Consider the following 27,325-nt stretch of genomic DNA (forward strand, 5'->3'; position numbering starts at 1 on the left):
GAGAAACTGCTTCCTAATTTGCTTTACAAATGACTAAGATCCTGTTGTTATGGTTCCTTTGCTCTAGACTTCCTCAGCAGAGGAGACAATTCTTTGACCATCAGGGTGTCGAGTAGCATCTGTGCAAGGGGAAGGAATTGTCAATGTTTTCTTTCTCCCCCACAGATGCTGCTCGACCCAGTGAGTTCCTCCAGCAGATTGGTTGCTCCAGATTCCAGCATCTGCAGTCTCTGGTGTCTCCTCTGATTATCAGATTCTACTATCAAATCCTGTCAACATTTGAAACCTCACACCCAACAGATCATGCCACCATTTTTGAAACGCAAGCAAACATCAGGTTCCGCAGCTTGCCCTTACAACTTAACCCTTTAAAGCCCATTATCAGTGTGGCGAAGTACTGATCAATGGAGTCATATAGCAATACAGCATGGAAGTAGGCCTTTCAGTCCTCTGAGTCCACACTGACCATCGACCACTCATTTACACCGATCCTACAATAAACCTATAGTCCTATTAACTCCCCCAGATTCTCCTACTCACCTACACACTAGGGCAATTTACAGTGGTCACTTAACCTACCTATCAGCAAGTTTTTGGGATGTGGGAGGAAACCCACATGGTCACAGGGAGGGAGTGCAGACAGCACCCAAGGTCAGGATCGAACCCAGGTCTTTGACGCTCTAAGGTAACGGTTCTATCAGTTACTCCATTATGCTGAATGCCTGAACTTCATCTTGCCCTTGTTTTTGTTAAATGGATGACATTGCCAAAAGTAATGTCCACCATTTGCGATTATTTGAAGCTTTAACATGAGTGATTATGTCAAAATTCAACCTGATTATATTAAGATGTAAACTACCTTTATGTACGATCGCAAAAAGTGGTCCAAACCCTCTTCGTGACACTTTGACACAATATGTATCATTACCCTGAAAAAGAGGCAGGCAAAACAAGGTGTTCATGTACTGCAGAAATAAAATAAGAATATGCATCAATAAATCAATAGGATTTAAGCCCTTCAGTACTGTTGATCCTCTACACAAAGCAAACATCAATTTGTCAATGATTTAATTTTCAACATCACATGACAATAGTGGTGGTGCAGTGGTAAAGTTACTGACTAGTAATCCAGCAGCCAGAGTTCAAATCCCACCACGGCAGACATGGAACAGAAAAAAAGTATTAACAATAACTTATTAAATTATGATATAATCTCAGTTGCAAGCATCGGTATTGGTGGCCTTTCTGGTTATGTGGGAGCCACGATGGAGAAAAAAATAGGCTCTCAGACCAAACCTCGAGGTCATAAGACAGGCTGGGAAGCCCCTGTAGTACTGAGGGAGTGCAGCACTGTTGCAGGAGCTACCTTTCAGAGATGTTAAGCTGAGGCCCCACAGCCCACTGAGGTGAACGTAAAAGATCCCATGGTACGACTCAAAGAATTAGGAGTTCTCCATGTGTTGGGGAATGGTTATCCCTTTTCAAATACCAGTAAAAATATATTTTCTGTTCAATATCACACTGGTGTTTGTGGAATTTTGCCTGTTACACAAGACTACAATGCCCACAATATAAAAGTGACCATACAGAAGCATTGCATTTGTCATAGAGGCAGACAACACAGAAACAGGCCCTTTGGCCCACCGAGTCTGCGCCAAACGTCAACCACCCATTTACACTGATCCAACTCTATTCTCCCCACATTCCCATCAATTCCCCCAGACATTCAACCATTCTACCAGAGCAATTTACAGTGGCCAATTAACCTACCAACCCACACATCACCGAGAGAACATTCAGACTCCACACAGACAGCGCTGGAGGTCAGGATTTTACCCGGGACTCTGGAGTTGTGGGGTAGCGGCTCTTTCAGCTTCTCCATCATGCTGCCCATTGGCTGTAATGCACCTTTAGACATCCTGAGGACGTGTAAGGTGCTGTATAATTATCAACCTTTCTTTCTTTAATGTGAATGGGATAGACAGCTCCGGTTGAACTGCTGGTGGTGATCTGATTCTTACCTGCTGTGTTCAACATGGAGCTGGAAACACTAACGGCAACCAGGAAACTACTGATTGTGACCAACTCCATCAGGTTCACTAATGTCTCTTGGAGGAGGAAATTTGCTGTCCTACCCAGTCTGGCCTGTTTGTGACTCCAGATCCAGCAATGTAAATTACTCTAAACTACTTTCTGCTAAGCTACCAGTTCAAAGGGCAAATTAGGAGGGGCCATAAACATGCCTGACAAATAAAGTTTGTGATTCTACTGAGCTCCTGGCTGCAGCCTATGAAAAGATGGATCACTGCCCCTCCACTGTCAGTAACATGATGGGACTGGGATCACCTGGTCTGATCAGAATCCATACAGGTGAAGGTCAGGGAATCGGCAGGACTGATTTCTCCTCACCCTGCCACACTGCTCTCTCTGGTTTTCCCAAGGATCATTCTTCATCCTCTTCCCATTTACAGGATGCCCCAGGCTGGGCTCTGAAACCCTGTTGGTTTCCATGCATCTGCTGATGACACCCAGCCTTCACCTGCGCATTTGCAAATTTTCAAATTGTTTGTCGAACTTCCAGTAACAGAAGAGCAGAAATTTCTTCCAACTGAATACTGAGAGGAAAGAATCCACAGTTTTTCCAGCTCTGTTACACAAGCCATTCCCCAACCATGGACTCCACCTCCCCCTATGAAACCAAACCTGGACTGTTTGCAACCTTAACCATAATTTGCTTTGAACCTTGCATTCACATCAGTGCCATGCCCATTCTTACCTCTGTAACATCACATGATTCCACCCATCTCAGCTCAAGTCCTCTTCAGTACCTAGAGTTAACTATTCCAAACTGTACTTGGTCAACTTCCTTCTATAACTCTCTAGTCATCCTTAACTTTGGTGCCACATGGCCTAGTTTGCGCTGTGTCACATTCATTTATGGCCCCCATGCCTGTTGAACTGCATGGCTCCTATTTAAACAATGCCTTGATTGTAACATTCTCATCCTTGTTTTCAAATGTCTGCATGGTTTCCCTTTACAACTGTGTAATCTCCTCCATCCTTATAAGATGTCTGTTTCCCTTAATTCTACCTACTTGCTCAATCTCAAATTTAACTGTCCCACCACTGGTGTTCATAACTACCAAGGCTTGGGAAATCTTCCCTTTGGACCTCTCCATCCAAGTTAAGATGCAACTTAAAATGCAAGTCTTTGACCAAGGACTTGCTATCTCCTCTCATATCTCCTTCACTGGTACTGCATTCATTTTTTGGCTTATTCACATGTGAAATTCCTTGGAAGATTTTTGCTACTCTCTTTGATCCCTCCCTCCCACACACACACAGGCACTCAAAAATGCAAGCACCATCTTCACTTTTTTTTTGATGGGGTTGGGTGGTATTGACAAGGGTTAGGGGTTAGGAATACTGTAGAAGGGGACAGGGAAGAAGACAGCATGGATATTAAAATGAAACAGATAACATACCTGACAGAATTCACTGCCACATCACTCTGGTTAGTTCTGGTGAGGATTTGTAGCAGTTGGTTTAAGATTGTTGGTAGGAAGTTAACCATCACGCAAGTCTCCATGGCATGCAAACACTGGAAGGAAACAGATTCAGGTCTCTTTTTTGAAAGAGTGTTGTAGTAGGAACTCCTGCTTACAGCTCTGAATTACAATTAACCACATTAACAACAAATTTTAGTGTAAACAGGACAGCCAAAGTATAGCAGAACAGGTTCAAGGGACTAAACAACTTACTTCTGTTATACAAACACTTTACATTGATGATTATTTCTGGTTTACTAGTATGGTTTAATTGTTTTCAATCTTAAATACAACTCATTGGAAAACCGAAGTTGTAAAATACAAAAAGATGAATGTAATGATTGATACAAATTCTGTAAGTTTTCCATATTAGTACCTCTGTAAATACCCTAAATGCCTACAGATTCCAGAGAACCTTGACATAAAATATTGAGGCATTCTGTGGAATCTCCCTCAATCATGAACAGAAATACTATAAGTGCCTTTGTACGTGCAACTCTCTTAAAAACACATTCAAGATAATTTTTTTTTGAAATAAGCACCTAACAAGTGCAACATGAAAGGGGTAAATGAGTTCATGAAATGAATCTGGACTGGTAGGAACAGGTAATCAGGGGATATGATAGTGCTGGGAGGGTACAGAGAAGATTCACCAGCATGTTGCCTCGGATGGAGCATTTCAGTTAGGAGAGACCAGAGAAGCTGGGTCTGTTCTCCCTAGAGTGGAGGAGGTTAACAGGGTACAAGACTAAGGTATAAAAAATTATGCGGGTGTAGCAGCCAGAGCAATGTCAAGTTTCCCATCAGGCTTTGGGAGGATAGTCTACTGCCTTGGAAGATATGTTGGAAACCACAGAACAAAGGGCCACAGTGAAGGAGGTTCATATAATTGACACCTGGCCAGTCTCAAGTGAACATCACTGAGACAGCTTTATAGCCCTGTGGTCTACCCTCTTGTAAACATCTCACTGTGAGCTATCGAAGACGGGACAAGTAGCTAGGGGTATCTGGGACCTGATATCCTGTGGAAAAGGACATTTGGCAGATTACAGATCCCAAATAAACATACTGATAAGTTAGGAAAAAAATGGTTGTAGGACGGCACCTACAGCAATTTGAAGTTAAGGAAACACATGCTTGCATGGATAAGGTTTGAATTAAGGCTGTGTAGAGGCAATAAAGAACTAAGCAATGATTGGGATCTATATGAAGAAATGTATAAAAGTTGCCCCAGGAGATAACCAGCAGCAGTGACTCTGGAGGGCAACCACTGAAGAAGATGGCCCTGAGTCAGGGACTCAGAGAAGAACTCGCCAAGATCAGACCCCAGCTAGGTTCATCGAGAGTGGGTAATATTTGAATACAAGTAGTGGGTTTAAAAGTTGTGAAAGTAAACTAAAGAGTTGTGCTAGTAACTTGTTGAGTTGTGAAACTAAAGAGTTAATTGATTGTTTGAAACTACATAGTGAATCTTTGAGTTGTTTGAATCAATTGTGATTAATAAGGGAGTATAGTTGTTCGGCAGAGTCATTGTCTGGTGTGTAGTTATCAAATGCTGTATTGAATTGAGAACAAGGGGCATAGGTAGGGTCAACCACAGGAATCTTTTTCTCTTTTTAAAGGTAGATAAAACTAAAGGACATGGATTTAGGGTAAATCGTAAGAGACTTTGGGACCTGAGGGAGACCTTTTTCACCAGAGAGTGATGAGTACTTGGAATACACTGCCTGAGAGAGTGGTGAAAGAAGTCACTGCCAGCATTTAAGAAGTGTCTGGATGAGCACTTGAATCATCTAGGCATAGAAGGAGATGGACCAAGTCTTGGAAGATGAAATAAACACAGAAGGGTGCCTAGTGGTCAGCATGAATGTGTTGGGCCGAATGGCCTGTTTCCATGTTGTATGGCTATTACTCTGTACCGAGGTATTGAAGACAATTCAGTTGAATTTAAGATATCTGTGCAACCACTGCAAAGGCTCTGTGGAGAAGGGACCACAGGGTAAGGTCCTGCTCCCGGTGGACACTGAGGGGCTCAGCCTGTGTAACAGCCTCCCAAACTCTTTGTCTTTAAGGATGAAACCAGACTGGCAGTGACACACTGTAAAAGAATACATTAGATTGATGGTACAATGATAGCAGAGAAAGACATGTCTTGATTATATTTACTGTAATATATTAGGAATAAAATATACTTTTAAAAAAGTTAGTTAGACTTAAGATAATTACAGAAAGGGATAAAGATCAAGTGGGTCGAAAAGCTCTTAATTGGGTAAGCACAATATTACCAGGTTGAGATGCCAGTTAGAATGGGAAATTACTGCAGGAGATCAGTTTCAGGAAAGTGGGAGACAGAAAGTTGGAAAACCCCACTCTTCCCAAACTTCCATCCCCTCGCAAACCACCCCCTCAAACCCCAACCCTTTCCAAAAACCTTCCTGAAACTCCAACCCACCAAAATTTCCCTCAAACCCAACACCGCCACCCCCCCCAGCCAAAACTTCCCTCACACCCCACCAAAATGCCAAGGTTTTCACTATGTGGGATAATTTTTTTTTAAAAGGGGCTTTTGTCAGATGCTGAGAGCTGTAAAAAGCCAAGAGGATTATAAGAAGTTCAGGGGTGAATCTTAAAATAAAATTCCGAAGGGAAAAGGCGTACATGCAAAAATGTTGGCTTAAAATCAAAGAAAACACAAAGATATTTAATAAAATGTAAAAGGGCATGAGGAGAACGAAAACAAAAGGGTCTTTCAGAGACCAAAAGATAATACGTGCGGAGGTAGAAGGCGTTGGAATAATGTGTAATGAACGTTTTGCAGCTGTCTTAATGAACCAGAGCAACAATACTGCAGTTAAAAAGACCGAAATATTAGATATGACAAAAATTGTGGATGGTAATATTAAGAAACTTCGCATCTTTGTAAGTGATAACTCATTAGACCTAGCGCCCAGAGGTGTCCTAGCCCATTAGAATGAGTGAAGAAACAGTGGAGCCTCTGATATTTTTAATTGTCTATGACGATAAGTGTGATGTAGGAGACTATCACAGTGGCTCTCTTATTTAAAAGGCAGCAGGATACTGACTGACAGGCCAGTCAGACTAACACAGCTGTAGACATGTAACTGGAGAGAAATCTTAAGGGACACTACGTAACGTTGTTTAGAAAGGCCCAGCAATTAAAGAATTGTTACCACAAGATTATAATTGACTGCAATTATTTTATTTTCCCCTAGAGGGAGCATGGAGCTTTGATGAGGGTAATTTATCTGATGCAGACTGTGCAGAATGTAATAAGTTGTTGGTTAAGTCTCACAAACAAATTTAATCAGGAAAGGCCCATGAAATTCAGAGGAAAGCATTAAACTGCAAGCAAGATTAGTTCAGGGATAAGCCTTCAATATTATAATTCCAAGCAAACTCCTCTCCTAACTCCTAAACCTGGGACTCAACACCTTCCTTTGCAACTGGACCCTTGACTTCCTACCAACAGACCACAATTAGTAAGGATAGGCAGAAAAATCTCCGCCATGATTAATCTCAAAACAGGCGCCCCACAAGGCTGTGTCCTCAGCCCCCTACTCTACTCCTTATACACTCACCACTGCATGGAAATGTGATTAATATGGGATTAGTGTAAATGTGTGGTTGATGGTGGGCCAAAGGGCCTGTTTCTGTGCTGTCTGACCCTTTGACTTTATTCTGTTCTCCCAACATGGACATGGCTTCCCTCAGTACAGCACAAACATCTGCTTAAGCTTGGTGTTCATCTCCACTCTCATTCCCTTCACTCTCAGTGTTGTTATCTGCAACCTTGGTTATGGGAGTTGCAGCAGCTTCCCAAAGCACTCAGTCTTGATGAAGGGTCTTGGCCCGAAACATCGACTGTTTACTTCCCTCCATAGATGCTGTCTGACCTGCTGAGTTCCTCCAGCACTTTTTGTGTATTGCTCCAGATTCCAGCATCTGCAGGATTTCTTTGACTCAGCTTGTCATCTCGTGTTGGGCAGTAGAGGGCAGTAAAACACAACTTTACCACCAGAGCTCAGCCAAGGGAAAAAGAAAGCTGGAACTCTCTCTGTGGATGCCATGGCAACTGACAATATCGAGTCCGTGCCAAATCAGGGTCTTTTTACTGGAAGGGATCAAGGAACATGGGACAGAAGTAGATTAATCGGGTGCAGATCATTCACGGTTTAATCAATAGTCCAGCGGTTTCAACTTAAGAACAGATGAAATTAAATAAGGAGTAGACCATTTGGCCCCTCACATTCCTACCCTGACCCCCATTTCCTGTAATATCTAAAAGTCTACTGATCTCATTATTGAATATACTGGGCAGCTGAGCCCCACCACCCTCTGGGGCAGAGAAGCCCAAAGATTCACCACTCTCTGAGTGAGCACATTTCCTCTTACCTCAGTGCTCAATCACCGACCCCTTTTTTAAGACTTTGACCCTTGGGTCTTGATGCCCCAGCAAGAGGAAACATCGTCCCCACATCTACTCTGTCGAGTACCAGAAGGGATTGTTTACAAACCTGCTACTCCTTTTCTTCCCCATAATATCCAAATTCCTAATTTAGAAAGAACACTCCCACACTGGCAACAAGCCATTGGCTGCACTTGCACTGATGCTTTTTCCATTGGTAAGGTGGGACACGAGTGTCTGAGACCTCACTGGCACCAAAGCTGCTGAATACACAACTGGGCAGTGAACCTGATGTGTTAGTTGTTTGTGGGCAGGTAGCTAGATTGAAGTGGGACTTAAGTGTGACCGCAAGCTACCAGAGCTGCCTCGTTGAAGCCTACTCCCTGCCTGAGAGTGCAGACTGAAACACTGTCAATAAAATACAGAAGCTGCTAGACTGTTCTAACAGAAAGCCACCAGAATCCAGGCAGATAGTCGCTGCTTTTATTTGAACTGGGTTGGACACATATAAGCAAACTTGGGCTGAAGTTCATTGGCATGTATGTTCAAACTACCTCCTTGCTTAATCAAAATTTCCACTCCAAATTTGGACAGGACCACATGTCTATGATGTTCTCAGGCAGACTTTATTTGAAGATCACTATCACGATCCAAAAACTCTCATGGGCTGATGCAATAGAGGGATCAGAGGGAATTTGGGTGCAGGTGACCACGCTATAAACTTAAGGGAGATGTTTGATTTATTAAAATTTGCAGAAAAAGTACAAGACCAAAATCTATTGGCTTTCAAATCACATTCCTCCCAGATCAAGTCCATAGGTGTCGTAGAGTCAGAGAGATACAGCATGCAAACAGGCCCTTTGGCCCATCAAGTCTGCACTAACCATCAACTACACATTTACACTAATCCTACATTAGTCCCATATTTTTATTCTCCCCACATTCTCATCAGCTCCCTCCAGATTCTACCACTCACTTACACACTAGGGTTAATTTACAGCATCCAATTAACTGACTAACCTGCACATTTTAGGGATGTGCGAGGTAACTGGAGCATCTGGAGGAAAACCATGCAGTCACAGGGAGAATATGCAAACTCCACATATAGGGCACTGGAGGTCAGGACTGAAGCTGGTCACTGGAGCTGAGAGTTTGTGGCTCTTCCAGCTGCACCACTGTGGACTATAAACAGGGCTCCAACAGTCCTGGATTCTGCAGGAGTTTCTGGAATTGATTTCCTGCACAATGCAATAAACACACCTTGGAGATTGGTACAACTGATGAAGTGGAGATTCCAGTGTATTGTGTGAAGATGAAAGTGATGGGGTCACTGCTCTGTCTTCTCTGATTCTGCACTCACCCAGGGCTAACACTGTGACTTGATTCTGGATATGAAGGGGTTATCCGATGAGGAAAGATTAAGCAGACTGAACCTTCACTCCCTGGAGATTAGGGGCTTTGTTTTAACAGTTTAAACTAAGATTGGCTAACCTTCTCTGGACTGTACAAAATAATCTTTTCAGAAACCTACAAGATCCTAAGGGGGCTTAACAGGGTGAGTGCCAGGAGTATAGTTCCCCAAGGTTGGGGGGATAGGGGTGGGAGAAAGTATCTCGAATTAGGAGGCAAAGTCAAAGAATAAAATGCTGTCCATTTCATAGGGAGCTGAGGGAGAATTTCTTTTCTCAATGATGTGCAGCTCTTTTGAATTCCCCAACCAAAGACCTCTGGAAGGTGAGTCATTAAGTATCTTGAAGCCTGCAATAGGTGTTTTCATGGACTGTAGGTGAATCAAGGAACACTGTGTAAAAGCAGGAAAGTGGAGTTGGGACCAAGATCAGATCAGTCATGATCATATTGAACGGCAGAGCAGGTATGATGGGTTGAATGCTCCTGCCTTTGATACAGCTTTGCTGCACATCACATTGGTACATTTACCATCCTGGGCCAAAGTATGAGGGATTTCTTTTATAGATTCATAAAGCACAGAAACAGGCTGTTTAGCCTACCACGTCCATGCTAAACATTTTGCCCATCGACACAAATCCTATTCATCTGTATTCAGACCATATACTTCTATGCCTTGCTTATTGAAGTGTCTGTCTACATGCCTCTTAAATGTAGTGACTGTATCTTATTCCAACATTTCCTCTGGCAGCATGTTCCAGATATCAACCATTCTCCTGTAAAACAAAACTTTCCCCTCAGTTCCCCTATAAAACTCCTTCCTCTCATCATAAACCTGTGTCCTCTTGTTTTTGATACCCTGACCATAGGAAAGAGATTTTGATTATCTACCCTATCTATGCCTCTCATGATTTTATAAACCTCTATCAGGTCACTCCAGAGAAGACAGGCCCAGCCTATCCAATCCTTCCCTGTAACTAAAGTCCTCCAATCCGGGCAACATCCTGGTGAGTGTCCTCTGTACTCTCTCCTGTGCTATCTCATCCTTCCCATAACGTGGAGACCAGAACTGCCCACGATACTCCATGTGTGGCCTAACAAATGTTTTGTAAACTTTCCTACACATTAGCCATACAGAATGCCATCAGTTACCTTCAAGTACTTCACAAGGTCACCACTGATCTCCTGTGTTGCTGATTGGTTCATCTGACAATGGTGGAAGAAATTGTGCAGATACAGGTCCTGTGAAGAAACCAGAGATCACATGGTAGAAGAGCTCATTGCTGGAATAACACAACACTGCAGATGACATTCACATTCAAATGCGTGCAATCTTCTTCATTGCCTTTAATTTACTCAACAATAATAACCTGTGCATGGTAATTGGTTTATTATTGTCACATGTACCAAGGTACAGTGAAAACTTTTTGTTTGCCTGCCATCCAGACAGTTCATTCCACAGATAAATGCATCAAGGTGAGTGTGGAAGAGCCATGGCATGCATCTTCACGTTATGAAGGCTGGAGAACAGTTGGACTTCTGACCTTAGGAGGTAACCGAGGGGAGACATTGTAAGAGTTAAGAGAATTAAATGGAACAGTAAGATCATAAAAATGCAAAATGAATTGTGGAAAAAATTAAAGTTAGCAAAGGTAGGCTTGTGTGGAGTCATCACCTTAGATCATCGTAAGTGATATTCTAAGGGATCAGGTCAGCTTGGGAACGTGACTTGATAAGGGAGTATCTCCAAAAGGCAAGTCTGTACTCAGTACAAGGGTCAGCAGTGAGCACTGTCTCTCCACCAACATGAAAGTGTGGCTCAATATTCTGTCTGACCGTATTTTATAAAGATGGATTTCACAGACACGGAGGAGAAAATTCCTGCCTTAAATCTATATAAATATTTTCTACGTAATCTTATTCAGTGTCCACATCATCTACCTACTGGACTGGGCTGGCATCATTGGGGCTGCTCAATACTCTGGGATGTTGAGTCCTGGACCTTCCTGCTGAGTGGGGAAAGTTCAGGCCAAAGTCCACAGTACACTCCAGAGCAAAACGTGCAAAAACCCAGCTGGCCATTATCAAATCAGAGAATTATACAGCACTGAAGGTGCTTATTTGGTTACTCACAGCTACACTGGCTCTTTGGAACTACTTGTCCCACCCAACAATCTTTCCAGTGCCTTTGCCAATTTTTCAATTTTCACCCACCTTATTGTGAAAGTTATACTGAATCTGCTTCCACACTCCGTCAGATAGGCCATAACACATGACAACAATTTTCAGGATTAAAAAATGTCCCTGCTCCCTCTTTCATCCACTTACTTGAACCTGTGTCCTCTGGTTATCAACCCTCCTGCAAATGGAAACAGTTTCTCTTCAACTATCAAAACCCCTTATAATTTGTCTTCATTAAATCAGCAGTTACTCTTCTATGCTTTAAAGATTGCAGCCTCAGCTTCTGTTGTCCTTTCACCTTCCTACAGCTCTCCATAGCATTTGTAGTTCCCTCAGCTCTCATCCCATTTGTGTAAATCTCCTCTCCACCATCTCCAAGGCCCTGGCAATTTGGTGTCCAGACATAGACAGAATCCACATTCATCCATGTGTTTTCTTCCAGAAACTTCAATTCCACATGGAGATGTGTAAACCTTATCCGTACATTAACATCGGAGATAATTACCTCAGTGTAAATTGTAGATACCAAGTGATTTTTAACCTTCAGTAAGGGTTTCCCGCCATCTACCCACTTAATGTCAGGAACCGTGTGCTGCCAAGAAAGGAAAAAAAAGTAAAGATAAGCATTTTTACAGCAATTAAGACCTTTATCAAGTGCTTTATGTTCAATGGATCGGTTTGTAGTGCATGTATTAGCTCATCCAGGTATGAGAGCCACGTTCTCAGCATGGAAACAGGCCACTAGGCCCACCACATCCACATCAACCAGTGGGCACCCATCTGTATTAATCGCATCTTCCAGTACTTGGTCCACAATCTGCTGGAGGAACTCAGCAGGTTGAGCAGCATCTGTGGGGGGAAAGGAATTGGCAACGTTTCAGGTCAGGGCTGATGAAGGGTTTCCACCTGAAACGCTGACAATTCCTATTCCCCCCACAGAGGGTGCTTAACCCACTGAGTTCCTCCAGCAGTTTGTATATTGTTCCAGATTCCAACATCTGCAGTCACTTGTGTCTCCGCCTCCTATGCTGAGGTGATTCAAGTGTTTGCCGAGACACTCCTTAAATGCTGTCAGTGACTCTGCTTCCACCACTCTCTCCGGCACTGCATTCCAGGTACTCACCATTCTCTTGGTGGAAGGGGTCCCTATCAGATTCCCTCTAAATCTCTTACCCCTTACCCTAAATCTATATCCTCTAGTTTTATCTACCTGATATGGAGGAAAGTTTCCAGCTGTCTACCCTATTTAAAACCCTTGTAGCGGTTGCTACCGCGAAATAAAACAAGACGCTAGTCGGAGGATGGTTGAACAAGAACTGGTTTATTTTCCCGCCTTGCGCGGGCCCTTTAAGGGAGACTGTTCCCGCCCAAAGCAACTGGCAATGACGTAAGTACTACGTCATCAAGACTTTCCCGCGCGCGGGTTCTCCCCGTCGCTCGGGAAAGACGAGGCCCGCCGCCATCTTGGGCCTCGTCGCTCCGACACCGTGCGACCCGACTGCCGAGCCGGTTCGCCCAACTAGACGGTGAGTCGCCACACAACCCCCCCCAGAACCGGCGATACAGTCCCCAAGGTCCGTGGGCTGTGCCAGCTGCCGCTTAGGGGGCCGGCCTCTGCGTCGCGGTGTTGCAACCTCGACAGGTTGTTGCAGATCCAAATGGGCCGCTTTGAGGCGGTCCGCCGTGAAAACCTGTTCCCTGCCTCCAATGTCCAAAATAAAGGTGGATCCATTATTCCGTATGACTCGGAACGGTCCCTCATATGGTCGTTGCAATGGCGCCCGAGGTGTGCCCCTGCGAACGAAAACAAATTTACAGTCCCGTAGTTCCTTGGGCTGGCAGGATGGGGCTTGACCGTGCCGTGAGGTGGGAATCGGGGCCAAGTTGCCAAGCTTCTCGCGCAGTCTTTGTAGGACTGCTGGGGGTTGTTCCCCTTGGTCCCGAAGGGCAGGTATGAAATCCCCGGGGACAACTAGTGGTGCCCCGTATACAAGCTCAGCTGACGAAGTGCGGAGGTCTTCTTTGGGGGCAGTGCGTATGCCGAGCAGGACCCAAGGCAGCTCGTCAACCCAGTTAGGACCCTTCAGGCGAGCCATCAAGGCCGATTTCAGATGGCGGTGAAAACGTTCCACCAACCCGTTTGATTGAGGATGGTAGGCCGTGGTGGTGTGCAGCTGCGTCCCTAGCAGGTTCGCTAATGCAGCCCAGAGACTGGAAGTGAATTGGGTGCCTCTGACTGAAGTGATGTGGGCCGGAACGCCAAAACGTGAGACCCAAGTTGTGAGCAGCACCCGGGCGCAGGAATCAGTTGTGATGTCAGTCAGGGGGGTTGCCTCAGGCCACCTCGTGAACCGGTCCACGATGGTAAGGAGGTACCGGGCTCCTCTTGAAACCGGCAGAGGGCTCACGAGGTCGACGTGTATGTGGTCGAACCTCCTACGGGTAGGCTCGAACTGCTGTGGTGGGACCTTGGTGTGTCGCTGGATTTTTGACATCTGGCAGTGCGGACAAGTCCTGGCCCACTCACTGACCTGTTTGCGCAGGCCATGCCAGACAAACTTGCTGGCGACCAGTCGGACAGTAGATCTGATGGACGGGTGCGCCAACCCATGTACCGAGTCAAAAACGCGTCTCCGCCAGGCTGCAGGGACTATAGGGCGGGGCTGACCAGTCGCAATGTCGCAAAGTAGGGTCCGCTGACCTGGACCAAGCAAGAAATCTCGGAGCTGCAGACCCGAGACTGCGGTTCTGTAGCTGGGCAGTTCGTCGTCGGCTTGCTGTGCGTCAGCTAGGGCCATGTAGTCGACACCCAAGGATAGGTTGTGGATGGTTGGTCTGGAAAGTGCATCACCAATGACATTATCCTTTCTGGAGACATGTTGGATGTCAGTTGTGAATTCGGAAATGTAGGATAAATGTCTCTGCTGACGAGCTGACCAGGGATCGGAGACTTTGGAGAAGGCAAAGGACAGAGGCTTATGATCGGTGAAAGCGGTGAAAGGCCTGCCTTCTAGAAAGTATCGGAAATGCCGGACCGCCAGATACAGCGCTAGAAGTTCCCGATCAAAAGCGCTGTACTTCAGTTCGGGCGGTCTAAGGTGTTTGCTGAAAAATGCCAAGGGTTGCCAGCGGCCTTCAAGTAGCTGTTCCAGTGCCCCACCCACCGCGGTGTTGGACGCGTCTACCGTGAGGGCAGTCGGGACGTCAGTCCTGGGGTGTACAAGCATCGTGGCGTCTGCCAGGGCATCTTTGGCCTTAACGAAAGCAGCTGCAGCCTCATCAGTCCAGGTGACGTCCTTGCTCTTACCAGCCAGCAGCGAGAACAGAGGGCGCATGATACGGGCTGCTGCAGGGATGAATCGATGGTAAAAGTTGACCATCCCAAGGAATTCCTGTAGGCCTTTGACTGTGTCGGGGCGGGCAAAATGGCGGATAGCGTCCACCTTGGCGGGTAGGAGTGTTGCCCCGTCGCTGGTGATTTTGTGGCCGCGGAAATCGATAGAGTCAAGTCCGAATTGGCACTTGGACGGGTTGATCGTGAGGCCGAAATCGCGGAGGCGGGAATACAGCTGGCGGAGGTGGGAAAGGTGTTCCTGGCGGTTACGGCTGGCGATCAGTATGTCGTCTAAGTAAATGAACACGAAGTCCAGGTCTCGGCCTACCGCGTCCATCAGCCGCTGGAAGGTCTGCGCGGCGTTCTTAAGGCCAAACGGCATCCGAAGGAATTCGAACAGGCCGAATGGGGTGATAATCGCAGTTTTGGGGACGTCATCCGGATGGACCGGGATTTGGTGGTATCCCCGAACGAGGTCCACTTTGGAAAAGATGCGGGTCCCGTGTAAGTTCGCTGCGAAGTCCTGGATGTGAGGGATGGGATAGCGGTCTGGGGTGGTAGCATCATTCAGCCTGCGATAGTCGCCGCAGGGCCTCCACCCTCCGGTGGCTTTGGGGACCATGTGCAGGGGGGAGGCCCAGGGGCTGTCTGACCTGCAAACAATCCCCAGCTCCTCCATATGACGGAACTCTTCCTTTGCCAGGCGGAGCTTGTCTGGAGGTAATCGTCGTGCTCGGGCATGAAGGGGTGGCCCTGTAGTAATGATGTGGTGTAGTACCCCGTGTTTGGGCCTAGAATTCATAAACGAAGGTGCCAAAATTGATGGGAATTCGGCTAGGAGCTTGGCGAAATCGTCGCCAGAAAGGGAAATGGAGTCCAGGTGCGGGGCTGGTGTGCTGATTTCTCCCAGGGGATAGGTCTGGAAGGTGCTAGAGTGGACTAACCGCTTCCCTCGCAGGTCGACTAACAGGTTGTGGGCCTGAAGGAAATCAGCTCCTAGGAGTGGTCGGGCGACCGTGGCAAGGGTGAAGGTCCAGGTAAAACAGCTGCCGCCGAATTGTAATTGAAGAGTACGGGTGCCGAAAGACCGTATCGTTGTACCGTTGGCGGCATTGAGTAGAGGACCTGGTGGCCTGTTACGAGTGTCGCGGCCGGTCGGGGGCAAAATACTGACCTCCGCTCCAGTATCAACGAGGAAACGCTGTCCAGATTTCTTGTCCTGAACGAAGAGGCGGCTCTGTCGGCGGCCAGCCGCCGTAGCCATCAGCGGCGGCTGGCCCTGGCGTTTCCCTGAAACTTGCAGGGTGGGCGGCATCGACGGGCCTCCGCACCCCACCTCTGATGGTAGAAGCACAGCTGGTCACCCGTGTTGTCGTCTGCGTTCCTGGGGTGTGGTTGCTCGGTTGCTGGGGCCGGGCGAGGCGGGCGTTGGGCTCGCGGCCTGGTGATTTGACTGACGGACGAGCCGCTCTCGCGCTTGGCCCTCCACAGGACATCTGCCCGGGCAGCCACCTCACGGGGGTTGCTGAAGTCGGCGTTGGCTAACAACAGGTGGATGTCATCGGGGAGCTGTTCGAGGAAGGCCTGTTCGAACATCAGGCATGGCTTGTGTCCCTCGGCCAATGCCAGCATCTCATTCATTAGGGCGGATGGGGATCTGTCCCCCAGGCCGTCCAGATGAAGCAGGCGGGCAGCGCGCTCATGACGGGAGAGGCCGAAGGTCCGAATCTAAAGGTCTTTGAAAGCCGGGTACTTATCTTCCTCCGGAGGCGACTGGATGAAGTCTCCAACCTGGGCAGCTGTCTCTTGGTCCAGAGAGCTAACTACATGGTAGTACTTCGTGGAGTCGGAGGTGATCTGCCGAAGGTGGAATTGCGCTTCGGCCTGGTCAAACCAGAAGCTGGGCCGAAGTGTCCAAAAGGTGGGCAGCTTGAGGGCCACTGCGTTGGCTGCTGTGCTGTCGGCCATTGCGCGGGTCCAAAATCCATTTGGACCGTCAGGGTCACCAATGTAGCGGTTGCTACCACGAAATAAAACAAGACGCTAGTCGGAGGATGGCCTTGCGCGGGCCCTTCAAGGGAGACTGTTCCCGCCCAAAGCAACCGGCAATGACATAAGTACTACGTCATCAAGACTTTCCCGCGCACGGGTTCTCCCCGTCGCTCGGGAAAGACGAGGCCCGCTGCCATCTTGGGCCTTGTCGCTCCGACGCCGCGCGACCCGACTGCCGAGCCAGTTCGCCCGACTAAACGGTGAGTCGCCACACCCTCATAATTTTATAATCCTCAATCATGCTTCCTCTTAACTGCTTCCACTCCAGGGAAGTCAGACCCAGCCTCTCCAGTCTGCTCATAACTGAAATATTTCATCCCAGGCAACACCCTGGTGAATCTCCTCTGCACCCTCTCCAGCACTCTGGAGAGATGATCCCAAAACAACGAGGTGATTGATTTGTCCAGACAGTGTTGAGGAATGTTGGCCAAGAACTCCTCTCTTGTTGGAACAGGGCCATGGTATATTTTAATAATTGTCATGTGGCCCTGCCCAAAGGCACTTGGGAAAGGTGTGTACTGAGTCATAGGAGAGGTCTGAACTCTCAGCCCAGACTGTATATTAAAGTTGGATTTGAAGCACAGCCTTCTGACCAAAGTCAATGTATCATGAACAACTACTTTTGTCTGCAGGTATGGCTGTACAGCAACAGTTCACATTTAGGTGCTTGAACCATAGTTGTGTAGGGGGTGGAGTGTATCGCCATGACACCGTGTCACCAGCTGGAGTGCAGGAGCTGAGTGAATTCCATTACTTGCTGTACTCCTGACAGTTTACAAAAGATAATTGCAGATTTTGATATCTCCCCAACTAAAGAAATTAATCAGCATAAGTAACACTGAAATGACTCAGTAAGTTGAACCAACCCCACAGAGAAGGACTGCACCAGGTTTGATCTTGTTTGCAGCCAATTTGTCGAGTCATCCAGCATGGAACAAACCTCTCAGCCCATCAAGTCAACACCAACCTTCAATCTTCCACTTAAACCAATCCTATTTTGTTCTGCCCACATTCCCATTAACTCCCCAAGATCCTATCACTCACCTACACAATTAATTTACAAGTGATTTACAGCAATTAACCTACCAACATGGACGTCTTTGGGATGGGAGAGGAAACCAGAGCACCCAGAGGTAACCCACATGGTCACAGAGAGAACATGCAGACTCTACACAGACAGCACCAGAGGTCAGCATTGAACCTGGGTCTCTGGCACCGTGAGGCAGCAGCTTGATACTGTACCGACCCCTGTTGGATGAGGGGCGATGTAATGATGGCTCAGGGGACTGACAGCGATATCATACATGATAAAATATTACTCAGGGTTCCAGCTAACATGAGATGCAGACATCTGTTTATGATGTTCAGTGAGCCGATGCACAAATTCTAGGGGATATGGGCAACAAGAAGATAAGGCAGCACTTCTGCACATTCTCCCACTGTTCGGTCCATTAAAACACCAACATGCAGTACAATCTGAGAGGATGCAGACCCATTGTATGGAATGTGGTATGAATTGCCTCATTATCTATATAGACTGCACAAATAGTAAATCTAATATCTCAGTTCTATACATGCACATAATTTTGCTCTGTTGTGGTGAGTTTTAACAGTGGTCCCATATTCTAATTGGCCTCAGAGCATGGGTAATTTTAACCTTTGTGTTAATCCAGTTGGGGAATTAATTCCATTCTTATTGGGTGTTTTACCTAGGGGCCCTCCCCACAGATGAGCGATGGACTTAAGCAAGGAGTTGAAGGCCAACCACACTGAAGAACCAAACCCCAAAATGGAAGGAGGCAACAGAAGGAGTGAGCAGGACAATAAGACCATTACTTAACAAAGTGACAGACCAATACAACAAAGCACATGCTTGCTTTATCCTTCTGGGTTTCTCACTATAGGTGGACACTCCATTCCTGTCCTAACCAGTAAAACTAGTAGTACTGTCATTGGATTGTGACAGGACCGGCAAACTTTAATTGTGACCAGGCAGTTAGCTCCAAGAGTTAACAACCAAATAAACTCTGATGATTCACAAACTACAAACTGGACAGAAGCCAAACCCAACTCTTGTGAATACAGTTCAGTAGCACACAGCTAAATGTTGACATTTATTCCAAGTTATATAAAAGAAGCTACAATTCTAGTGGTCTGAGCACAAACAGTTTCTGGATGACTACTGACTTTGGTAATCAGCCGAAGTGTGGACCCACCAATTCTGTCCAGTCACCGACAGTGATCTTAGCTTCATCTCTCCCTCCCTTTCAGAAAATTAAATTCCTGAAAATAACGGGACCAGTAATCAGGAGGCAGATAGAAAGCTCATCGAAAACCTCAACTGACAAATATGATGAAATTAATGGCATTAATCAATGCAGAGTTCCAGCATTCTCCAGGAAACATGAGGCTTTGAGAAAGGCATTCCTTTCCTGTTAAGGCCGAAGCATTGCCTTGGCTATCTCAATTATTATCTCGTACAATCTCTCTTTCCTGTCACGTGGCAACATTGTGCAGTAAACACTGATACAAGAACAGTGGGAAAGCTGAATCTTAAGGCACTCTGCAGAGAAATACTTGGGAAGGCAGTCAGGCTTAACACAGCCCTCAGCTTTTCCCCATATTACCAGGTTGTACAAAAAATCATTAAGGATTGTATGCCAATTACATAAGAGGAATAAGCACAAACACCATACCATGCCCTACAAGGTTACAACCTCACATTGGGTTCATCCAAATCACCCTGATTCAAGTGTTGCCACTCTGCTCGTTGTAAGGGCTCACAAGTTAATGTGATAAGTTAGCAGTTGATTTGCCTTCAGAGCCGTTAGTTGATCAAGAGCACTTTTCTGTTCTTCAAGCAACATCCTTTAAATGGGCCTAAAGGGGAAGTGTGTAGGGCTTACAGATCAATCAGAGGACGCCACATCCAGTAATGCTGAACTCCCTCACCAACACATCAGCCTCAGTTACACGAAGTAGGCAGCTTTTGTTGTGCATCAGTGAGCCTCTCTTCCATTTTTTTGTCAAGGCCAGCACTTGGTGGCTGGGTATTGGGCAAAGTGTGCCCAGTTAGGCGAGGGCCCACATTCCCCCAATTGCTCTAGGATCCCTTGTACCCTCTTCTGGGCCTTAACTGTTCCATGAAGGTCTCTCTCCTAACCTCTTCCTTCTCTCCTCGATAATTCTGCCTTTCCCACCTCAAAACTGGGGAGGTCAAGGACAGCTGCAAGGAACCTTTGGTCCAGCTCTCTGAAACTCCCTCTTTAAACCTTTCTATCCTCTCCCTCCATTTGGTGGATCACTCCTCAACGACTCATTCAACCCCCCTCTTATCCATCCCTTCTGGGACTGCTGCTTCACTAATGGCTTAGAATAGTCTTAATGTGAGCTGGCATTGTTGTCTCCACAATCATTTGCTGAAGGAATATTTTTAAATCACATACTCAAACACTGGTACTAGTCAGTGAACATCATTGACAATCGTTCTTATTACAGCAAAGAACAGGCCCTTCAGCCCACAATGTGCTGACCATGATGTCAAATTAAACTAAATCCCATCTGCCTACACATGGTCTATAACCCTCCATTCCCCGAGTGTTCATGTGCCCATCGAAATGCCTCTTATTTGTCTCTATCACATCTGCTTCCACCAACTCCCCTAGCACTGTGTTCCAGGCACCTATCGCCCTCTATGTAAAAAAAAACTTGCCTCATAAATCTCCTATAAACTTTTCCCCTCTTAACTTAAATCCTTCAGTATTTTACATTTCCACCCTGGGAAGAAGACTCTGACCATCTGCCCTATCTATGCCACTCATAATTTGATATACATCTATCAGGTTGTCCCTCAGCCTCCGATGCTCCAAAGAAAACAATTGATATCTCACCTTCTTGTTTTCAGGATCATGACGGCCCAGATATCCAGAAGGAAGGTTGGCAGAGACTGGCAGCTGCTGCTCAGATGTAACCACTGTACCATCTTTCAACAACGGCAGCCAAGCGTAACCAACTGAACAAAGCACAAAACAACCCAGTCACAAGGAGCACCGGACTCAGATATTGAGCTCCACATCCCAACGACGTGTTAGAAAACAGACTGCTGTGAAATCCAACGTGTGTCCCTCCTTTTACATTTAATACTTTAATTTTTTAAAAAAATCACAAATAAATCTACAAAAGTCTCTGGTGATTCTGCACTTAGTTCAGAATATCATGAATTATAAAGTAGTTCTATCAAGAGAGGCTAAACAGGTTGAGTCTGTATTCTTTAGCGTTTAGAAGAATGTGTGATAAACTTATTGAAACATATCTGATCCCAAGTGGGCTTGACTGGATAGAAACCGCCATGTTTTCACTTGTGGGAGAATCTCAAATGAAGGAACATAGTTACAAAATTAGGGGCTAGTCATTTCAAACCGAGGTCTGTGGAAATGTCTCCTCACAAAGGGTGGTGAATCTCTGTAAATCTCTACCCCAGAAAGTTGTGGAGTCTAGATCATTTGTAGTATTTAAGGTGGAGGTAGATAAGCTTTTGATACATGGGGGATTGAGGGTTATGGGGAACTGGCACAGAAGGGTCGTTGAGGCCTGGAGTAGATCAGCCATGATCATATTGAATGGTAGGGCAGGCTTGAGGGGCAGAGTGGCCTACTCCTGCTCCTACTTTCTTCTGTTCACACTTAACTGATTTAAGTTAACAACCATGGAAAAGAATGAAAGGAATGCCATATGCTTAAAAGTAGGGCAAACCGCAGTGGCCAATGTAACACAAAATGCTTCTCTTGTTCAAACTCTGCATTTCCATTGTGAATTAAAAATGACTGGAAAATGTAGTTATTGAAAGCTTTCAAAATAATCACTTCTTCTGTCAGACATATCTACATGAACCTTAAGTGACTGAACGTAGTAATCAAATAGCTAACGGATTACTTGGAATCACGATAACACAGCTAACCTTCCCAAACACCAGCCACCCTCCAGCATGAAGCCAGATAATGGGTGATAAATATCTTAAGTAAAAGACAAATTAAATGAGGTATAAATCTTGAGTGCATCACATTTGGTGACAGCTAAGGTGCTGATTATTACAGATTATTTGTGACATCTTCAGGAATTATGTGGATAGCAGGCATTAATACAAACTTCTTCATATTATAATTCATAATACAAACAGTCTTCGAGAGAAACTGTTCATAATTTAACTTCCACTGATACGCTAAGGTCATCGGGTGTGGGACATTCTGATTCCGTACCATTGTAATTACGCAGGGGAAGAGAATAAATGAATGTTAATCGGCCCTTATTGAAACCCTCACGTAAGATCAGGGATGGAATTAAATGGCCACCTCCTGTATTAATGCATTGTTAAAGACATATCCCTGCTACCTAATACACATTTCAGGACATGCCTGTTCTGTCACTTAATATCCTGGCTGTTTATCTAGGGACCCACCCCCAACACGGCAACAAAAGTAGTGTATTTTGGGTGTCTGGTGCTTTGTGCACAGAACCCTTCAGGGCAACCATTGGTATTTGCACATTCTAAGGGGTTCTGCCAGTTGGGATGTGCTCCCATCATAAGTATGTAATTCTGCAAAAGTTACCTGTCTACACTCAAAATGTTACAGTTAAGTAGGTAATTATAGCCATTGAAACAGTAGTTGATTGTTTATTGTTGCCTTTGTGTTTAAAAGTATAAAATATCACTTTGCTATTGAGTGTCGGGAAAGGAGAAGTAGATTCTCAAGAAGACCTGTGAGTGATGAATAAATACCAGAGGTTGAAATCGAACCCGGGTCTGTGGAGTTGTGAGACACCGGCACCAGTCACTGCACCACATGGTTGCTTGACAGCAGCAACACCAATTGACAATTTCAAATTCTGTCAGCATTTGTACCAGTGATTATTTTTCTAAATTACACATTGATGCAAATGTATTCCAAAGGGAGAAATACCCTGTTTTCCCAAAATCTGAGGGCAAACCTCAGCTCTCCCCAACAAACCCCAGGCAATGAATAATGGTAGGATCTCAAGTCCCCACTAGCTTCCTTCCTGTGGCTGAGGTCCTTCCCCTCCCCAGAGAATGGAGGTTAGTTACCCTGATCTTCTGCTGCTGACCCAATGCCTTACAATCTTCTGTAAGGCTGTGGATACCTCACCGCTGATCCAGAGATAATATTAAACAGAACGTACCCAGGATTTCAGCCTTCTCTTTGTTCATAGGAAAAGCCACTAAGTGTTCAACCTGAAACACTCCCCGGTCATTAAGAATCAATCACACAGTATGTGGCTACGTAGGTAGGCCAGACGTGTTGGTGCCAGGAATGTAGAGGATTTTAAACCCATCCTCTTTCCTGATGGTAGTTGGTAGGGGTTTTAACTTTCTTAGGCTAATCAGCTAACACGTTACCAGATTTTACTGAATTCAGAGCCACAACTTGCCATGGTGGAGTTTTAATCATTTCTAGTTTCTAGCCCCATACCAGAAGATGGTGATACTGTGCTACCATACCAAAGGTACTTCAAACAAACTGACAACCGACATCTACGATAAAACACCAATAATCTGGCATCTGATTGTTTGGGAATCCTAATGGTTATTAGTCCATAACATGAACCGGGGATCCAGAGTCTGAGCAGGATATGTGGCCAGAGCCAAGAGCCTGGAATGCAATGTGAGCCAGGGTCCATGTTGTGAGCTGGAGCTGGGGTCAGAGTCTGGAACACCAGAGCTCAGCAAAGCGAGTGAGTTTGCAGCTGGAGCTGTGGTCCGGAGTTTGTATATTTCCTGTTTCCTTTAAGTTCACTGGGTCCTCCAGAAAATTTATTATACAACTGTTTGACATGTAAACAAATCGAAATAAAAGTGTCTTGCAGTATTTTTAGGAGTAACATTCAATAGTCCAGAAAATTTGCTGGCAGAGCAAAGGCCCAAGTGCACTGGATTATTAGAGTTTTACTGTGAATGTAATTATATTAAAAGTATTCAACCAGGGTGAGTGAAGACGTGACATTGATTGGACTCTATCTCAGCGTTAGTATTTGTCACTTGGCTGACTTCACACTCTTACCCTGCGACTCGACAGCTTCACGTTTTTTAGTTGTCCCTTTGCTGTTTATGTCACAGCTGACATGATAGAAGGTGAACAAGAGGTGATGCTTCTCGTGGAGATGCACAGGCAGCTCAATCTTGATCTACAAGGAAATAACAGGTGAAGAGTTCCTCAACATTGGGAGCCCATTAATTCACTTTGTGTACAGAAAGCAAAATACATTGACATACCTCGTTGTAGAACTCTGGACTCTGCTGATGATGCAGAACTGTTGCACAAGTTTTGGATGTGAATATTGGATCTCCTGGCTTCCCATAGATGCACTGCAGACAGTTATTAAAAGGGTCACACTCTTGTTTTCAGCTCAATCTATTTTAATACACATCATACTCAAAACAACATGAATTCCACATTAATTGCAAGAAAGTTGCACACCAATAGTACATTTTCTGTTGCAACAATGTGTTATTAATATGGAATGCTAAATTGTAAAAGTAGACTTCTTTCTGTATTATATCCCCAGTAGGCCACTGTCAACCTGCTTGAAACACCGTTACATCTGGCAACGAGAGAAACTGCGTGTGAGATGATGGGTTGTTATTTGGTAGATTAACAAAATAACAGGCATCACACAACCTTTCAAACCACCTGCCCTTTCTGTTGTCTCTTTTGCAATGTGAGCGAGAGGGAGCGAGGGAACCGGGGCCCCAGTGAGCGAGAGGGAGCGAGGGAACCGGGGTTTGTGTGTGAGGGAGCAAGGGAACTGGGGGCCTGGTGTGTGTTAGGGAGAAAGGGAACCAGTGAGCCAGATGCCAAACTATCAGATAATGGATTTTCAGAGTTTTACTGCACTGGCATCCAGACACGATTTGGAGGCAGATTTGCACCACACACATACTTTGACAAATAAGAACATAAGGAATTGAAGCAGGAGGAGGCCAATCAGCCCTTTGTACTAGCTCTACCATTCAATAAGTTTGCAGCTGATCTTTCATCTCAGCCCCATCTCCTGCATTAACCTCATACTCTTGTTTCCCTTAACATCTAAAATGTATTAGTCTCTGCCTTGAATATAATCAGTAACGATGTCTCCACAGGCCAGTTGGGTAGACAGATGCATGGATCCACCACCCTCTGAGTGAGGAATTTCTTCTCATCTCTGTACTGAATGGCTTACACCCTATGACAAGACTCTGACCCCTGGTGCAGACACCCCAACCAGGAGAATCATCAACTCAGCACCCACCTTCTCAAGCCCCATTAGAATTTTGTATATTTTAAAGAGATCACTTCCAAAATGTGTGATAAAAGCTAGGCAAAATAATGTATTAACACCTTATGGATATTAAAGAAGATTAATTAAACACGCCAATGTTTCACAATTCTTTACATTTACAATCATTAATAAGAAGCCAGTGAATCTTAACAAAGCATGTCCCATCTATATCGCCTGCTGCAACAAGATTGATGTTCCAGGATTATGTTCCTCAACTGTTTTCATTCCTACCCCACAATTCTGCAAACCAGCCACTTTGAACATTGTGTATTTATACAGGCCACTGTCTCGCTCACCTTCAGTGGGTGTGATTTATCTCCATCAGAATCCCTCACCTCCACACGTACTGCAATGTTTCTCGCCTGAGGGTAGGGAAGAGATACATCAGTTGAAGAAACAGTCAGGGACTTGGTAAACGAGAGGATTCAGAAATTGGTCAGTCACAGTTTGAAGCAAAATACCTTTGCAAAAGTTTTCTGGTTGTCATATTTTAGCTGAATAGGATAAACATACATGTGGTTCTTGAAGGTTGTGAAGGGATACATGTACTTTGCGATATCTGGAACAAATTCTTCAACTTCAAACGTCACACAGTCACAGTTGGCTTCCTCAAATGGCTTCACAGGGATGTAGGATGAAGTTACACAATCTGAACAAGGTAAGGGAGATGGATTTCATTGCCCACAGCTCTCAAAAGATGATGTCAAGCAGCTTAAAATGAAAAATCAAATAGAATAAATCTACTCACTGGAAATGTCAGGAGGAACACACTCAAGGGTTACATCAAAATTTCCTGGAATCACCTGAAGTTTGGATATTTTCTCTGCCCTAAGTCAGAACATCAGAACGGATTGTAAACTCAGCCATATATTGCCTATAATAATCTAAATTAATGATTCCTCACAGGCAAATGGTTAGAAATTATTTCATTCTTCCCTTTAAAGGGCGTTGGCACTGATTGTATAGCACAGAAGTGGAGGCAGATAGTTCAACGCACTGAGAGGGGTGTCGGAATCCTTCCCTGAAAACCAAGTAGGAACCCAGTGGTTCCTAAACAATGTCACCAGATTATGTGCCATAGACACAATTCTCAGGCCATGGGATACCATGTTTATTGTTTTGGCTAATATCTCTCCCTCTCCTGACATCACGTAACACATTCTTGTTGTTGTTTCTGGGACCTTGCAGCAGCAACTTGGTATTTCCTCTTGACTGAAGGCGTTTCGTTGCTTGTGCAGCAGTGAGGATGTCCTGATATAGTGAATAAGTATAAGTGCTTCCTTCTGCGATTCAATCACATTTTTGGTTTCAACTCCCAACCACCATGCTGTGAGCCCAACACCAGAAACACTGTGATTCTTCACCTTTCACCAAGGAACTCCACAGCTTGTTCCTGAGTTCTTTACAAGTGTCAGAGAATCATAGAATGGCACAGTACAGAAACAGGACCTTCAGCCCACAGAGTCCGCACTGACCATCAACCACCCATTCACATTCATCCCATATTAATCACATTGCTTTTTTTTGTATTTTCTCCACATTCCAATCAATTTACCCCAGATTCTACCAGTCACCTGCAAATTAGAGACAATTTACAGCAGCCAATTAACCGACAGACCCTCATGTTTTTGGGATGTGGGAGGAAACCAGAATACCCGGGAGAAACCCACACACAGTCACAGAGAGAACACGCAAACTCCACACAGACAGCACTTCAGATCCAGGATTGCATCCAGGTGTCTGGTACTGAAAGGCAGCGGCTCTGCCATGGTAACGCTGAGTGAAATAAAATGCCAGGTTATATCACAATGAATTCCACTTTGAAGACTTTTTGGCTTGCAGAGTTGTGTGTGCAGCTGCCAAATCTCTTGGAAACCCTCAGGACTATTGGAACAGGCCACTTGGCCCTTCAGACGCCTACACTATTACATACCGTCATGGATGATCCTCTACCTCAGTATCATATTCCCACACAACCCCTTTGATGCCATTTGTGTCAAGACATCTCCTTCCTTGTACATATTCAGTGAATTGGCCTTTGCTATT

The 27,325-nt window shown here is 45.3% G+C and overlaps 1 protein-coding gene across 1 annotated transcript in view; it reads right to left on the minus strand.

The window, feature by feature from the left end:
* The window catches only part of dock11 (dedicator of cytokinesis 11), a 251,775-nt gene that overhangs the window by 134,326 nt on the left and 90,124 nt on the right, over positions 1-27,325 (minus strand). Inside the window, exons 16-25 of the mRNA XM_052020888.1 lie at positions 26,028-26,107; positions 25,741-25,928; positions 25,576-25,641; positions 24,234-24,326; positions 24,022-24,145; positions 20,839-20,960; positions 12,068-12,154; positions 10,534-10,623; positions 3,486-3,601; positions 860-929 (exon numbers count right to left, since the gene is read on the minus strand). Of these exons, the coding sequence (XP_051876848.1) occupies positions 860-929; positions 3,486-3,601; positions 10,534-10,623; positions 12,068-12,154; positions 20,839-20,960; positions 24,022-24,145; positions 24,234-24,326; positions 25,576-25,641; positions 25,741-25,928; positions 26,028-26,107 (1,036 nt within the window). The remainder of the gene's footprint in view (positions 1-859; positions 930-3,485; positions 3,602-10,533; positions 10,624-12,067; positions 12,155-20,838; positions 20,961-24,021; positions 24,146-24,233; positions 24,327-25,575; positions 25,642-25,740; positions 25,929-26,027; positions 26,108-27,325) is intronic.

The sequence above is a fragment of the Pristis pectinata genome, chromosome 8 (genome assembly GCF_009764475.1).
Source record: "Pristis pectinata isolate sPriPec2 chromosome 8, sPriPec2.1.pri, whole genome shotgun sequence".
NCBI classification, from domain to species: Eukaryota; Metazoa; Chordata; class Chondrichthyes; order Rhinopristiformes; family Pristidae; genus Pristis; species Pristis pectinata.